Below are 17,587 nucleotides of genomic sequence, written 5' to 3' on the forward strand. Positions count from 1 at the left end.
ATAAACAGTTTATTTCATTTGCAGGTTTTCATGAGTGTACTATTTACTTGATGTACTTGGCAACCTCATGGAAGAAAAGTGCCCTTGGTACTCCTAAGAGTTAACTTTCATACACAGACTACTCAGTTAATAAGCTGCCATTTATTTCATTGCAGAGTCTTGACACATTCCGAGCTTGCTCCTTTGCGAGCGTCTCTGGTGCCCATGGAACACTGCATAACTCGCTTCTTTGACGAGTGTGACCCCAACAAGGATAAGCACATCACCCTGAAGGAGTGGGGCCACTGCTTTGGAATTAAAGAAGGTAAATTCATCATCATCCCAGGGAGAGGGATGTCCTCTTGTCCAGCCAAGCCCCAAGCCCTGCAGCCCGCATAGAGAAGTCCTACTCTGTGCTTAAATTGAAACCTAGAGCAGTAAGGTGGCAGCATCTCAGGTAGGACTCCGTCCATGCACGTGCTGTCACTGCAAGGTTATTTCTCACTTCTTTTATGATGCTGTATTTTCAAAGGGCAGTGAGGATGAATATTGAGGGGATAACTGCATTGAGGCCCTGGCAGTTGGCTAAGCCTAAGACAAAAATGAGAATCCAGAGAGTTGTGCCAGATCTCAAAAACCTACCCTTCTAATGAAAGAAGGATTTTATGTCCTTACTTAACCTGTGTATATAGGGCCAAACTTGTAAAAATCATATGTGAAGAGCAAGCCTGATTCGATCAATGGGAGAAAGAAGAATCTTGGAATTCATTACCAACACACTAAAGATTGGGTCTTACATCACAAGCTGTGTCCAGATAGTATTCCTGTAATCCAAAAGTGACCCAATACTGCATCTGCAGTGGCAAAAAAAAAAAAAAAGATCGGAGGGATCTTTCTTTTTTTTAATTATTTTTTTTATTTTTTAAGGAAGATTAGCCCTAAGCTAACATCTGTGCCCGTCGTCCTGTATTTTTTTAGTATGTGAGATGCCTGCCACAGCATGACTTGATAAGCAGTGTGTAGGTCCACACTGGGGACCCGTGCCAGGGAACCCTGGGCCACCAAAGCGGAGCACGGGAACTTAACCACTGTGCTACCGGGCCCGCCCCGGAGGGTTCTTTCTTTATTCCTAAAGTGGAGGAATTTAAATTTAGACATTTGTTTTACTAGGTTATGTCTTAATCTACTTCCTTTTCTTTTCCTAAGTTAGAGTTGATTTTTATGAGCAAGCATGTTTTCAATAAGCAAGATTTGAAAGATGTTCAGAAAATGAGCAATCAAAACTGCTTGCAAATGTAAATCAACAGTGAACATCAAATCTCTGCGACAGAGGTCTGTGCATATGTTCACAACACACTTGTAGGATGAATATGCAGCCACGCAGTGAGGAAAAGAAAGTTCACCAAAGGTCAGAATTTCCCACAAAAAGGGAACTTAAGGGAGCTTCACTTCAAAAATACTCCTCATGCTAGTGTATAATGCCTTGAAATTAGGAAGAGCTGAGAGTATGAGGATTCTTATTTATTGATAAATAGGTAAGCAGAAAAAGTCCTTTTCCTCTACAATTTTATTCCGTGAAATAAGCTCAACTGTAAAGAGCAAAGAACATATATTTTTGTAAGCGCCTAGTTCCATGTATTAATTGTCTATTACTCCATAACAGGTTACCCTAAAGCTTAGAAGCTTGATTTCTGTCTCACGGTTCCCAAGGCTCAGGAAACCGGCAGTAGCTTACCTGGCTTCGGAGCTGCTCTAAGCTCGCTCACATGGCTGTTGTCAGAAGGCGTCAGTTCCTCACTATGTGCTCCTCTCTGTAGGACTGTTTACCACATGGCATCTGGTTTCCTCCCGAGTGATCAGAGAAAGAGAGAATTAGAGAGAGATAGAAAACCCAAGACTGCAGCTGCAGTGTCTTTTATAACCTCATCTTGGAAGCGACATACTGTTACTTCTGCCATATTCTGTTGTCACGCAGACCAACCCTGCTGCAGTGTGGGAGGAGACTACAGGATGTGGGTTGGTTGGGTCATCTTGGAGGCTGCCTACCACAGACTGTTTATAGCTTGTTAACATTAATAGGAAATTAACAAGCTATTAAGACCCAAACTCATACAAATAATGCCAATTTCCTTTCTAACATCTACGCGATAAACACAGTACTTATAAATTCAAATGTATCCCTAAAATTGGCTAAAACTGTCTCTTCCAATTCCCATGTTAAAAAGACGAAATGTACCCAAGTACGGCTCCCCACCCCCTCCACTCCACCACTATCAATAGGGGAACACTAGGCTGGGACGGGACATATTTATGAATGCCCTTTTATACGGCACGTGATTTTAAGGAGTGATCAAAAAGCAAATTTGAACAGAGGCCATTTATTCAAGGAAACCAGTTGTGCTCCACTGCTCCTTTTGAAACTTCTGGAAGCTCTGCAGCATGTAGGCTCACTCAGGTTCTTGGCTAGGGGTTTGTCTGGGAGCAGCAGGAAGGGCTTAAAGTTCATTGACTCGCAAAGCTCCTAATGATCTTGTTTGTTCCCTGTGGTTTGGCCGTGATTACATTATTTTGAAGAAGGGAAAGAATTATCACACAGTAAGCCAATGAAGCAGATATTAACCATTCTGTCAGAACAAGTAAACAAGTTACTACTTTGGGACGCAGCTAGGGAAAGCAAAAAAGTATGTATCTCTCTTTGTAAGCATATCCTTCCTTCCCTCTGAGCTGAGAGATCCACAGAAGGACAAGATAAATTTTAGCCAGTGTTGTCCTGAATTCTACCTGCCTTTGGTCTGAACTAGACGTGCTTGAATATTCCAGCTCTATCATTAACTAGCCATGTGCATTAGGGCATGCCACTCAGCCTCAGCGAGTCTCATTTTCCTTGCGTGTAAAGTAAGGGTCCGATTAAGAGATGGAAAAGCCTTATTTATTTAGTGCTATCCTACATTGACATATATCCACGTTAATCTTTAGAAAAACCTTCCAAGTGAGACTAATAGGGTGAACAAGTCAGATCATGCAAGTCCTGCTAAGCCAGTTAAAGACATTATCCTAAGAGTACTGGAGGATCACCGAACTGTTTTAAACAACGGAGTGATTTCACTGGATTCGTGTTTAAGAATGATTCTTTTGGTTATTGTGTGGGGAAGCCAGAGAATGTTTGAGAGGATGTTATGGTAAATTCAGGCAAGAGTTGATGAGAATTTGAACTAGGGCCGTTAGTTATATTGGGGAAAAAGAAAAACAAACATAGTCGAGATATATTAAAAAGTATAAATGTATTCAAGATATATTCAAGAATATAAACATATTCAAGATGTACAGCATGCAGAAATAATAAGACAATGTTTGACAGGAACATATGGAGGCAGGGAGCAGACAGCTGAGAGACCAAGAGAAAGAGGAGTGAGTACAGTGGCCGGGTTCCTGGCTCAGGCCAGACAGGATAAACAGAGATACCTTCCACTGAGACAGAAAACACGAGAACAGAAGTAGATTCGAGGGAGATGATAAATTCCATTTTGGAGAGGTTGAATTTTGAAGTCTTTGGAAGATAATGTATAGTTGATGGTTGAAGATATGGGTCTGCGTTTCAAGACAGTTTGGGAATTGAAATATGCATTTGGAGATTACGAGCACACAGAAAGTAATTGACACCAGGGAACGAAATTAATTCCCCAAGGAAAATGTGTTGAGCTACATGAGAAAGGGCCTAAGGTTAAACACCAAGGTACAACAATATCTAGATGTTGGATAGAGGAGAAAGAAGGAGTTCACTAAGGAGAATAAAAAGTCTCCTGAAAGGAAGAAAGAAAACAGGACAGTGCCATGAGGAGGTGTTTCAAAGACGAGGACACGATCACAGTGCCAAATGCTGCTGAGACATCAAGTATGATAACAGACTGAGAATATCGGTTGGATGTAGAAATAAGGATGTCCTGGGTGGCCTTGGTAAGAGTTTGGTGGAATGGTAGTGATGGAAGCCAGATTCTATCAGTTGAGAAAGAACCGGAGATGAGAAAGGATAAGGAGTGAATGTTTGAAGGCAGGAAAGAGCTAGAGAGGGATATAGAGTTGAGAGAAGCATTTGGGGGAATAAAAGAGCCTTGAGCACTCATTCATTCACTCATTCATTCTTTCTTTCTTTCATTCATTCACTCAACAAATCTTTACTGATGGTCCACATAATGCCAGGCACTGTTCTTGAGGCTGGATATGCAGCATATTTAAACACTAATGGAAAGGACCCAGAAAAAAGGAAAAGTTGAGGATGTAAGAAAAAAAAAGAGGAAAATAAGGGAGAATTCCAAAGTCAGAAGAGATCCTGCGCACAGGTGGAGGATTGGCCTTAAAGTCCACGGGAGGGACATCTCTCATTCAAACAACAGAAGGAAGACAAAAAGAACAAGTGCAAATATAAGTAAATTTATAAATAATGAGACTGTTATCTCCATTTTACAAAAGAAGCCAGTGCTCAAAAGAAAGATATCAAAGTCCATAATCTGTCCCGCTCTTGGGGCAAGAGGAAGACTTACACTGGGCAGGAAAATTGCCTCGTGTCCCAGACAGGGGAGTAGCTTAGTATGCTTCTAACTAATCTACTTGAAATATTTATTCAACAATTCTTGAGTGAGGGTGGGCCACGCTGGTGAAGCGTGGTCTCACATCCACCGGAGGATGCTGTCTTCTTCCACATGTGTGGCAACAAGTTCTTTAGAATCACTTGACTGGCAACTGGACTTAAACTGGCACCATACTTCTGTTTATGTCTACTCATATTTTAGCAACCCTCATAGGTTAGTATACTGGGCGCTTCTCCGCTGGGCCTCCCCTCAACCTCTTCTATCAGTGATTCTCAACTCTATATCAGACATACCTGCAGAGCTTTCTAAATGTCTACATGCCATTGGCCCACCCCTGGGGATTCCGATTCAGGAGGCCAGGGGTGAGGCCCGAAATACATATTCTTAAAAACTTCTTGGGTGATGTTGATGCCCTACCAGGGTTAAGAACTATCGTACTGGGACTGGCCCCCTGGCCAGGTGGTTAAGTTCAGGCACTCCACTTCTGTGGCCCTGGTTCACCAGTTTGGATCCTGGGCACAGACCTAATATGGCTCATCAAGCCAAGCAGTGGGGGCGTCCCACATAGAAGAACTAAAATGACTTATAACTAGGATATACAACTACATACTGGGGCTTTGGGGAGAAAAAACAAAAAGAGGAAGATTACCAACAGATGTTAGCTCAGGGCCAATCTTCCTCACAGAAAAAAAAAAAAAATGCCTATCATACTGTCATATTAGATGGCTTCTCTAATCCCCAGCTCTAACACTTTTTTCTTTATATTACTAATCTTGCTACTTTCTAAAAGTGCATTTTGTTTTGTTTTTGTTTTTTACAGAAGACATAGATGAAAATCTCCTGTTTTGAATTAAGATTTGAAAGAACTCAAACTTCCCAGCATCCTCCTCTGCTCTGACCACTTCTGAAATCTATGCAGCCATGATATTTGTAGATTTATATTTAGCAAAACGTTTGCATGTCTAAGAAGACAATGAGAGTAATTGCTTGATAACAGTATATGCGCCAGACATTTAATATTAACTTTGGAAATAAATTAAGTCAGGTATGCAAAATTCTGCACACATTTGTGAACAGGAGTTTAACTCATCCTTTCTGCATCCATTTATTAGATACTTACTAATTATAAAACTTGAAAAAGTAATACATTCATTTTGTCCGTAATATCACGTGTACTTCAAGAAAATGAAATAATGCTCTTTTGTTGTTAATGTGTATGATTTTCGATATCTTAATATCCTAATAAAAATCCAAATGCTAATTCAAGTTTATTTCCAGTCATTTATTTAAACAATTCTACGTGGAAGACTAACTCAGGGCTCATACTTCATATCAAATTATAATTGTGCTTCATAGACCCTACTACTTAAAAAAAGAAAACGTGCACGTGATCAGGGGAGACACTTCCTAGAGGAAACAAATATTCAGTTGTTAAACGGTAGTTGCTCATGAGTGTCCTTTGTCATCATGTAAGTTTAAAAAGAAAAAAATTGAATTCAAGTGCTCTTTACCAAGTTTGCTATAAAATCTGGATGATTGTGCACTGCCAGATACAGCTAATTCTAACTTTTGTGCAACTGCACATGAGTGTCGGGGTGGAGGAAGGCCCTGCAAAATTTCTAGGCATTTTAAGTCCTTAGAATAAAGGTAGCGTAAAGAGATCCCTGAAGTGTCTTAACATCCAATGTAGTCAGAGATAAATATTGCAACTGTAAATTGATGCAAGAAAATGTGTTGTAAGTGAAAATGTATGTCTTCATTTGAGCTCTTCTTTGGTAAATAGCAATACAGTAAAAGCTAGATTGAAAAAATATAGAAGACAGCATAACAGAGCTTTCCAAGATCCGAAGCAAGGCAATAAAAGAAAGCGTCACCCACTTCATTCTACCTAAAATACTTAAAAGAAAACAAAATAGTTTTTTCCATATTTTCCTATCTGAAAAGGAAAATATCAATGCAATTAGTCTTTGATTATTTCCTCATATAATCAAAAATTCGTTGTTGTTCTTAAGAGCCCTATCTCTGACAGTCACTGAGAGAATGTGCCCCTGGGAATTTTATCTGAAGGACTTATGGAAGTTTTTTTTTTGTCAGAATAATCTTCTCTGATTAACTGCAAAATTGTATTTATCTCTTTTCTTAGCTCAATGAGTCACTTGTTCTTAACCAGACCACAACATACCATGTCATGCCTAAATTAAGTTCAATTTGATTAATTGAAATGTAATGATTCTTTTTAATTTTTTCCAATTAGGAAAATAATTTTAGAAATTATTCCAAAGTTCAGAATGTTTCTATGTGTAGCTGCAAACAAATGTCATGAGAGGTCTTAACTAATAGAAACCAAGTTTCTAACTGTAAATTTGTTGGGAAGACTGAAATTATATTTGGAGGCACTAATTAGACCTAAATTACCGTTTTAAATATTTTCAATGTTTTGGAATAGTGAAACGTGATTTTAATGCTAAGGACATTACCTAAATGTTTACTAAAAGTGTTTCAGTTGAAAATAATTTTCATTTTGAAATAAAAATATGATTTACTGATAGAACACTTTAGAACCTTAAATGTTTCTGTCAGTTAAGCCTCCCATGTGTCAGTTAAGGCCCTGGATGATATGTTGCAAAAGCACTTAAATATTCTTGGTGGTGACAATTTTTAATCATGGGTTGTTTGTGATAAAACATTTCTCTAATCCCAACCAAGGAGTTGAAGTTATTTTCTGAGTAATGAGTCTTTAAGCCTCTCTCTGTGTAATTGAGATACTTTAGAATTTGGAGTTCCTAGCCTAGAACCAATTATTCAGTTCAGCTTTGAATTTTGTGACTCATTGCCCATAACCATAAAGGCATTAGTAATATGGCTTAAATACTAGAGGGGCATAGAGATTCCAGGAGATCACACTGTTCCTTGAATCCATCGCTCCGAGGGCCATTTGAAGCAAAGGTAATTGAAAAGACACAGCACGGTTTGGACTGATTTTATTGCACTAGGGAAAAGAATGTAAGATAGTCTTGTCTTGGGTGATTTAGTGATTTCTAGTAGGTCCACTTATCAAAGGAAGAAAGAAATTCAAGGATTTAAATTCAGAAGAAAGAAAAATACAAAGAAAGAACATGAAAAAGAAAGGAAAGGGGGATAAGTTGCCTAAATTCAGGCAAAGTAAAATAGCCTGAAGATAAATCAGAGCTGGGTTTCAAATATACATAAAATAATTGAAGACTGACATATATAAAAAGAAATAACTTGCTTCAGATGCTGGGGACAAGTCTTTATAAGAACATGATGAAGTTGATTTTTCTTCCAAAATCCAATTCCAGAGTACAGTGATTTGTTTGAAACTCATAAGGTAAGTTAATTTGAGTTAAATGTGATTTAAGAGCATAACAAGGTTTGCTTTCAGAATCAGCTGGCCAGAAAAGACCACACTGATTTGCTGTATTGAATTTACTCATATCATACTTATTCTCTACCAATCCATCATGCCTTGCAAGAGTTTTTCCATATCGTTTACTTCTTGAGAAATTATAATTGTCAGTAACAGCATCCAGACCATGTGAAGGCCTGGTAAGTCTCATGGGGGTAGAAGCTCAAGGTGGGTTTATTACATTATTTCTTGTATGCTACACAAGAAACCCTATTTGAGCCAGCGGCGATACATCCCCAATCAGAATCATGATATGACACTGGAGTTTGAAGATTTCTGGATAGAGATCACAAACTCAAATCACTTCAGGGACCAAACAGGGTTAGGGTGAACTGTGAGATTATAAGGAAGAGTAGGAAGTGCATGCAATGTTATGAGCCATAGAATGCATGTCTGAAGGCGTTCAAAGTTTCTTAAAGCACTGTTCTAGGCTTACAAAACCTGAACCTAGAGGTAGAAGTGAGCCTGACCATCATTTCAACACCTCTAACCAAACAGTCTATTTACAATGAGATAAGACTTAGATAGAAAGAAATAAATGATCTCCTAACCCTTCAATTCCAGACTCTTCCTCCAGAATGGAATTGCTCGTCCTGGCAGGCCTGTTGGGCACAGCCACTGCGCTGCCCATCCGTGTGAGTACCCCTCCTCAGTTGTCCACTCCATTTCCGTTATAGAAACATCGTATTTCTGGACTAGAAAGCATTTCCTCTTTTTGTTTCACAGAAAGAGGAAAGTGGAGTCCAGGAAAGTTGTAGACCCAGGAATTTAGCACAGTTCCTCAGCCCCAGGGTGTTCCCAGTACAAACCCCGGCTCACAGGCCATTTGCTAGCTGAGTGACCTGGAGCAAGGAATGAACCCGTGGCCTCCCTGCCTGCAAAGTGAGTCATAAGAATGACCTCAGAGTTGTGTGAAGATAATAAAAGTGCATCTAAAGCACTGAGGAGTCCCAATGGGAACACAGGAAGCTCGTAAATAAACTTAGCAGTATAGAACAAGTGACGGGGTCTGAAGTCCACAGTTTCAATCGAGTTTCATTTACAACACCCTTACCGCAAACCGTCTCACGTTGACTGCAGCCATGCCTCCCACATCTGGACAAATGAGATATATGAGTCTAATCTGTGCTTAGTATACTCTAAATATGTAGGGCACCAAGTAGGTAAGAAACCCTCTCCCCCGCAGATTTTGTAACAAAGGAGCTGTCAAAGCAGTGAGGGAGCTTTCAAAACTTGTTTGGGGATACAAAATTTAAATTTACACTTCCACACTCCCTTTACTTTGAACTTATAAATGCTGAGAACTAAATTGAGAACACTGTTGACTCAAAGATAATGAGGCATGCAATATGTAATTAATCTTAAGAGATGTAAATAGAAACACTTTGGAAATAAGTTCAAAGGCAAAACGTATGCCTTCTAAATCACTGGACAAAACTGATTCATCTTTTCCCTATACTCAACTGCTTTTTATTTCAGAGGTAAAGCTACACCACTGATGGGGCTAATGCTCAGTAGTAGTGCTTGGTACCTATGCTCATTTAGAACAAAAGCCCTTTGTAATGAATCAAGTCTCACCGTATCTTGCTTTATCTTGTTGCTGTTATTGTTTTACAAGCTTGAACAATCTGGAGGAAGTTCCAGTGGACAGGTAAACTTCTAGTTATATTTTCAAATGACGTGTTCATTTTAAAAGTTTGCAATTGCCTGAAATGACTGACATGTTTCTTTTTACAGAGATTTAACTTTTACCCACCACAAGGACCACCATTTTTTCCTCCGATCCCATTTCCCCTACCTCGACAGCTGCCCCTGGTGAGTATGGGTTTGGGGAATCTCAAGTTGTGACAAGTATTTCCCAGTTGGATGATGGTTATAAAATTCTCCAAATTTGATACTGAAAAATAAGGCTTAAGAGGCATCAGCTATTCACGCTGCCCTTCTTGCAGAGCTTGTGTGGAGTGCAACAAGGGGCTGGCAAATGCTCTCCCAAGTCTTCAGTGACGTCCTCCAATGTGTCCGTACGCTCGCCATCAAAAAGCTGTTTAGACTGAATTGCTTTGACTGTGATGAACTTACTCTTCTAATCTCTTTCTATAATATCCATTCTTTCTTTTTCTAAATCATCTTGCTGCTTTCTTTTCTCTGAAAAGTTTTTTTCCAGCTCTGTGCAACTTTTTCTCACCGGTCAAACAAGATAACTACTTTATTCTTCTTGTTGGAGCCTCTTCAATCTCTCCTAATATCTGGATTCTTACAAAAGTTTTTAGTGAAGGCCAGAACAATGCTAAACACATAATAAAGTTGTCTTTATTCTACATGTAAGACTTTTGGTGGTATGGACAGATAGCATTTATTTGGTTGCTTATAGGGTCTATAGTGAGTACTGGAAATACAAAAAGTATGAAATAAGTTCACAATCTGATGAGGAAGAGAGACTCATAAATGAAAAAAACCCATAATTTGATAAGTCCTTCTAGATGCAAATACAAAGCCAGCTAACCTAGGATGTGTCAAAGGCTTGATTCCCAGAGGAGATGGTATCTGAACCAGTTTATGAGGGATGAGGAGTGGGTAAGGCACTCCAGGCAGGGGGAACAGCACGTGCCTGGGCACAGACCTGGGCGGCACATGGCCATTTGGGGGAAGAATGACCAGTACAATGAGGCGGCAAACACAGGTTGGAGACACACTGAATTTGGACAATACTTAAGCAATGATGTTTTGGAAAGTTCACACATATTTTAAAATAGCATCTAGCTTAACTTCCTGTCTAGCAACTAAAATATAATATGTTTAAAATATAAACACTATTTTGCATAATTTTGCTTTTTTATCTAAATGTAATAAACACCTTCCCTTTGCTTCTATTCAATTTCAGACTGTTTATTTCTCAACTTTAAGCAGGTTTTTGGAAATTTGTCACTACAGTTAGTCCTCAATGGACTTTGCCTTTAATGTTTTCACATGTCCTAACTGAATCTTAGCCACTAAATTTCTAAGAACTTGCATTTATAATTAATTGCTAATTGTTTTCGTCTAGTCAGGGCTAGGTACATTTTTTTTTTGGCTGAATTCAGCAATATTTGTTTTTAAATTAATGAAAACTCCTGGAGTCTTGGTTTATCATTAGAATTAGGAATCTCTGTTAACATCTTACGTTTTAAATTATATATATCTAGCTGGCAATAAAAAGAATCACCAGCATTTGAAATAGAAACTCTTCTTTCCACCAGATGGCAGAATAGTATTAAAAATCAGCCCAAGAACGAACTACTGTAGAGAAACTGATGGATTTGCAAGAACTATCAACACATAAGACAGATTCCCAGACTTTAGGTTTGACCACTTAAGCAAAATAAGCATACCTCTTGAAAGAAAAAATGACTTAAAATCCACTAGAATCTGATTTTCACCAACTAGAAGTTGGGATCCCTGGGAAAGCATAATTGCTCAATAAATACTGGGTGAATGGATGGATGGATGGATGAGCAAATGAATGAAGAAATTTTAAAAAGTCAAAATGTTCACATTTTGTTTAATTCACAATTCACTTTTTTTTCTTTTTTGTAGATTCCAATTCCTCTTCCTTTTCCTTATGATCCAAATCAGGTAAATTACACTTAAAAGTTTCCTTTAAGAAAGCATTTAAATAAATACAAAACAAAAACTTGAAAATTTTTAAGATTTAATTGGAGAGGAATTTTGATAAGAATTAATGCTTATCATTCTCTTGTGGGGACCATTAGTTGATATTTGTCTGATTTGAATCATTTAATGTACAAATCTTACGTACTGAACTACCAAAAACCTGGAACTTTCCTTGATCGAGTGGAGGAAATTGGGGAGATGAGTAGAAAATGCATTTGAAGTCAAATAACCTGGGGATGCAAGCTCTGCCGTTTAATACTCTGGAGTAACCTTAAACTCCCTGTGAGCCGTATTTTCTTCTAGAACATAAAATAGAATGGATGATTTAGGAAGTTCATTTTACCTCTAAAATTTTATACTTACATCTGCCACTAATGGGAGGAAAATGCACTCTTACTGAAATGGAATCTGTCCTAGAAGCCTATGAACTAGATTTAAGGTTATGGTCATGATATAAAAGGTCAGTTAAATTTTACTTTTGACAGGATTTTACTGAATGCAGGATAATTACATATGACAAGACTGACCCAGTCACAAACCAAAAAATAAGTTGTATATATTATAGCATTTTAATTCCAAATTTTTCAATGATACTCCTATTATAATACAGGAAATGACATTATTAAAGTTTTCTTTCATAAAGAAGTGATTCCAAAATACAGTCTTTCTTCCAACCTAGTAAGCATAAGTTTAACGCTCTTTCCAAGAAGACCTCGCTGTATTTGGAGCCCACAAAGGAAAATGTGGGCTGTTTCCAGAGGTAGGAGCTTTGAAAGGGGTGGGATGTACTGTGGGGGGGAGGAGTACTTAAAATATTAGTGACTATGAGTCCTAAGGATATAACTTTAGAAATGCTAAGAATTCTAAAAAGCATAATTTCATTAATCCAGCTAAAATAAAAGTATAAGATAGAAGAGAGATAAAATGCTGAATTACAACTCGATTATTTGTTTCCTTTTATTCTAGGTCCTGACACCTAACGATCTTATATTGGTAAATATATTCTGCTCTGTTAATCTATAAAATCTATAAAAATACTGTATTCAACAGCCTATGAGATGAGCCAGTTCATTATGAAAATTACTGTCTTTATTAGTCAATTCATTTGGAAACAAAATAAAGCATGGCTGTTAAATTCAAAGCCAAAAAACAATCCCAATGCATGCCAACAGTTCTTCATTCATTTATTCAATTCATCCAAACTGGAAATCAACAAAACAACCTCTTCTCTCACTAATGAAGGAGACAGGGAAGAGTCAAAAGACTCAGAGTTACAGAATAAATTGCTTTAGGAGGTAAAATTATTTCTTCACTAATGAAGCATTAGCATAAACACATACTACACTAAAGATGGTCAAATCTAAATCTCGACAATGCTTTTTTTTACTGAATTATACATAATTCAACTTTTTAATGAGGCTCTTTATTGATACAATATGTTGTTCAGAATCTTAGTTTATGAAAGACAGGAAAAATACTTGGATGTAGTTACAAAAGATAACACTAAAAAATTCCATTTCCCTGTCTAAAAACATACTTTTCACACTTAAGGGCCAGCCCCAGTGACCTAATGGTTAAGTTCGGCAGGCTCTGCTTTGCTGGCCCAGGTTCAGTTCCCAGGTATAGACCCATACCACTTGTCTGTCAGTGGCCATCCTGTGGTGGCAGCCCACATACAAAGAGAAAGACTGGCCATGGATGTTAGCTCAGGGCGAATCTTCCTCAGCAAAAAAAAAAAAAGATTTCTTCACACTTAAACATTTTCTGAAATCAAGACATATTTCACAACAGATACAGACATTTAATCTAGGATCTCCTTTTTAATATGCTATTATTAACTAAATGGGACATTTTACATTTGATGGTATCTTAGAATCAGGGACATGCAGTACTTTGTAAAAATGTCAGAAATTTAGGCCTATATCATTTGTGTGCCTGAGATAAAATTTTTCAGGATTCTTCACTACAGACTATTTAAAGTCAACCATCTTGAAGAGTATTTAAGTGTCCCAGAAACTCTGAGGTTAACAGGTAGCTTCAGAGTCCGACTAAATAAGAACCTAAGCCCTTTGAGTTCAACTAGCTAGTGCTCTTCCCACAATCCACTCTGTTTAAGCAACATTATAGTACATTTCCAAATGGCAAATCATAAAGATTCTAGCATATTTCTAACTGAAAAGGTTTTAGGAAACTACCTTCAATAATTAATTATTGATGATTACAAAATTAGCAAGTTCACATTTCCATCAAAACATGGCCAACAGAGCACTGGCCTGTGGTTGGAAAGCCTAGATTCTAATGCCATCTTTACAACTAAATTAGCTGTGTAACTGTTGATAAAGGCATGCATTTACCTCCAAGGTCTCTTCCAGTCAAAATAGTGACTCCTCAGACACGTGATTCACTCAAATTACCAGATCTGAACACTTAATACCTATTTACACTTTATATTTCTGAACTTTTTAGAAGTGCTGTTGGCCACAACCCATCCTGCAAAGGACCCTGACAGAATAATTTAAAGAATCGCTGTATCTTCACGGTGATCATTTTTCTCTGGGTGATCCTAGTTAAGTCAGGGAGCAGGAACAGGCATCCTAAGAGAACAGAGGCTACCTCAAGCCCTAAGAACAAGTCGGGACAGTGTTTAGCTTACATATTCTCGCAGACGTACGGGTACAGACAGCTCAACAAATAGAGCGATTCGATAAGAGTGGTCAACGCCTTGAGCAAGCTGCCAGTCTCTTAAAACAGGGGGACCTGTGGAAGCCACAAAGCAATATTTTCCCAGAGAAACTACTTGTGTAAGCAAACCCTTGAAACAAAGTATTCATAGGTGTCCTAACATTTTGTTTCAAGTATCATTCACACAGGGAATTTGCATAATTTAAGAAAAATTAGACTTGTATGGAAGCATACACAGTGAGTTTCTTAACCACTCATCAATTTTCTATCCTTTAGATATAGTGTATAGTTACAAGGCAGTCACAAGAAAATATTTCTGTGAATTAAGGGAATTTAAGTCTAAATATTGCATATCCACTTTAAAATCTTACATCATGTAAATAAAACACTAAGTAGTAACATGAAATTAACTTTTCAATAAAAACAGAGATCTTTATATAGAAAATATTTTAACTTATATATGCACTAAGTTAAAATAAACCCATTGACAGCACTGATACTTGATTTTCCTTCTTTCACAGTTAATCACTGCTATTCTGAACCAACTTGGGGTAAGGCCATATTAACTTTTAAGCTATTATAAACTACAAATCTGATGGACTGCAGATAATATCTCATTAATTTTTTTATTTTTAGGGCTTCTTTGGGGTAAGACTTTATTTCTATGATTATATTGATAAAAGCAAGTGACATTTAATCTCAGGAAAGGTAAGAATAATTCTTCTGAACCATAAAAACATCCAAGAGAATCGAAACTGACTGATCCACCCAAACTAGAGCTCACGAGTTATAAACTCAATTTTCTCCAAGATATTTAGATCAGAATGTCCGCAGGTCTAAAAAGGTATTCTTTTTATAATGCCCAGGGTATCTGACAAAATTTGTTTACAGAAATATATGTAATATTTGGTTAAGAAATTCCAAATAGTGAATTTTACCTCAAGCTTATTTTTGTCTTATGGACAATTGACAGTAAACACTGAGAAAGCCTATGAAACTCCCGAACCTAGAAATAGCCTGGTGTCAAGGCAAGGCAGCACGTCTCCTTCGCAAACAAAAGCATCAGCTCACCTGATGGAAAAGCTACAAACCTTGAGACTTCTACTTTGATTCCCACCCAAATCTGCTTTTGTTTAAAACGTATACGAAAAAGAGAGAACAAAAAGGTATATTCCTTTTTCAAATATCTGAATTAATGTTAATTAAAATTATATACAGTATGTGTTTATTTTAATTTACCTTGAGAGAAGCTGACGAGTCAAAACCTTCTCAGTCCCAACTGTGAGAAAGTGGATTCTACTCCAGTTTTCCTTCCGACGTTTCCTTGCCCTAAATGCTTATTTACTGTTTCTTAGCACTTCCAGGGCTTTCACCAGGCCATCAGGGGCCAAGTAGGAGAAATTACGCTTTGTGTTGCAGAAAAGACAGTTGAGGATTCAATTTATCAGCATTTAGGTATAGCAGAACCACATTATTTTCTACCTCCCAACACGAATAATTATACCAACACCAACCTGATAACAATAAAATAACCATAATCTGGGAGACATGAGTGGAGGCAAAGAAAAAATTATGGCACAAATACCTTTGTATAATAACTATAATCTGTATTGTTTATTTTGGCAGAAATAATTCTCTCACTACTATGTCAGAAGTTATATACGGTGAGTAAAATCTCTATCTTTCAAGCACTATTACACATTTTTAAATATTTTTATCTTGAGTTTAACAGCCTTGGATTGTTAAATTAATAATATAATGAAAGTAGGTATAAATAAGACCAAATTCATTACAAATTCTTTCTTCAAAGGAGGTAGCTTAAAATCACTCATTTATTAAAACTTCACAAATAGTTTAGAAAATAATACCAACCACCACAAAGTCCTATACTGTAAAAGAGAGTACAGCCTTTTAGCCTCTAAAAGTGTTCGGAATTTTCAAGTGCCCTCTTTAGCTATTAATACTTAGCTTTCTAGATAGTTGCGGTTTTATGTACGTTTGGTATCTGCTTCTATTTGAATTTTAAATACTTTCAAATCTCAAGAACACCTGCTGGCAAGATAAACACTGACTGGGCCATTTAGCTTTAGGTTAAGATATCATCAAATAAATTCACCTTGGGCCAAAATTATGCAAAGAAATTTCCAAATGCTAGCCAAATCAGCTGTGGCCGTGATCAGATGCAGTCAGAAACCATAACTGCATTCCTCCGGATAACGTGACTCCTACTTAAGCAATATACAGTCTTCCAAATGCATACTTACAGGAACAAATCAGGAAGTTTCATAACCTTCGTAGGGAGTACGACAGATAGAGAATAGGCTTGGAACCAGGCAGACCAGGACTTACCCCAGCTCTGTCCCTTACTGAATAAACCTTGGTGCAGCCTTTCTAAATACCACTTTCACCTGTGAAATGGGAACACCACCACCTAACCCCACAGGATTGTTGTGAGGATTAAGTGATATAACGTAAATATTCAATAAATGGTACATATTATTACTATTTTACTAAATATCTCTTAAAAACCAAAAAATATTGCTTGTATCTAAAATATAAGAAAAGCAAATATGAACGTAATATCACCTACTGGTATAGGAGCAAATATTCTTCCAGAAATGTCTTAAATTAAAATTTTAATCTGGTCTTTTTCTATTATAGATGATGCTGGATACCTAATGTAATCAGAAGATTATCTACTTCTGTCCTAACTATAGTTTATAGTTTTATCATTTTGCATATCTGTAAAAGTTCCAGCAAAAACTCCAAAATGCCACAAAGAATTTATCTAGAGACCACGTGCTTTAGTCATTCTTTAAGTAAAATTTCACTATACCCTAATATCTTTACTAATGTCAGTTTAAATGTAGCAAAACTACTAAACGTAAGTAAATGTCATTCTTCAGGGAATTGCTCAAACTTTCTCAAGAGCGTTTGTAAGCAGTTTTAATTTTAGAGAACTCTATTCAGTGCCAGGAATAAGCAATTTTTTCCTGGCAAACAGTACAAGTGGAATCAGATTCTTTCATGCTGGGAGAAGGTCATCCTACCCCTCGCCCAATGAGCAGGTCATCCTTGTCAAGCACAAGTCCCTTATTACATATTCAGAGACCAGGACATTATGGATTTCAGAAAACTAATACTGTACATAAACCTTATAACTCTTCCAGAGGGGGTCGTGGCAGCATCCTGAAATCAAACATTTTAATGTTTCAGCAAAACTTACAATCACACCGAGGGGAAAAAAGCCTCCTTCAGTTCA

At 37.4% G+C, this 17,587-nt stretch overlaps 2 protein-coding genes and 1 long non-coding RNA gene across 8 annotated transcripts in view; 2 read left to right on the forward strand and 1 right to left on the reverse strand.

Moving 5' to 3' along the window:
- LOC106831948 (uncharacterized) overlaps window positions 1-5,379 on the reverse strand; it is a 44,544-nt gene extending 39,165 nt beyond the window's left edge. Inside the window, exon 1 of the long non-coding RNA XR_001398272.3 lies at window positions 1,715-5,379. This is a non-coding gene — a long non-coding RNA (uncharacterized lncRNA). The remainder of the gene's footprint in view (window positions 1-1,714) is intronic.
- The window catches only part of SPARCL1 (SPARC like 1), a 42,843-nt gene extending 37,012 nt beyond the window's left edge, over window positions 1-5,831 (forward strand). For all 6 annotated transcript variants that reach the window (XM_014842436.3, XM_070505388.1, XM_044766298.2 and 3 more), the window contains 2 exons: window positions 156-304; window positions 5,386-5,831. In XM_014842436.3, the coding sequence (XP_014697922.3) occupies window positions 156-304; window positions 5,386-5,414 (178 nt within the window). In that variant the 3' untranslated portion in view covers window positions 5,415-5,831. The remainder of the gene's footprint in view (window positions 1-155; window positions 305-5,385) is intronic.
- A 138-nt stretch (window positions 5,832-5,969) lies between these two features.
- SCPPPQ1 (secretory calcium-binding phosphoprotein proline-glutamine rich 1) lies at window positions 5,970-15,491 on the forward strand. The gene is made up of 6 exons (XM_070505390.1): window positions 5,970-9,643; window positions 9,730-9,807; window positions 11,566-11,604; window positions 12,610-12,636; window positions 14,847-14,876; window positions 14,962-15,491. Exons 1-6 carry the CDS (start codon window positions 9,491-9,493, stop codon window positions 15,013-15,015), a joined length of 381 nt encoding a protein of 126 aa, XP_070361491.1. The 5' UTR covers window positions 5,970-9,490; the 3' UTR covers window positions 15,016-15,491.
- Window positions 15,492-17,587: the final 2,096 nt, after the last annotated feature.

The sequence above is a fragment of the Equus asinus genome, chromosome 3 (assembly GCF_041296235.1).
Source record: "Equus asinus isolate D_3611 breed Donkey chromosome 3, EquAss-T2T_v2, whole genome shotgun sequence".
In the NCBI taxonomy this organism is placed as follows: Eukaryota; Metazoa; Chordata; class Mammalia; order Perissodactyla; family Equidae; genus Equus; species Equus asinus.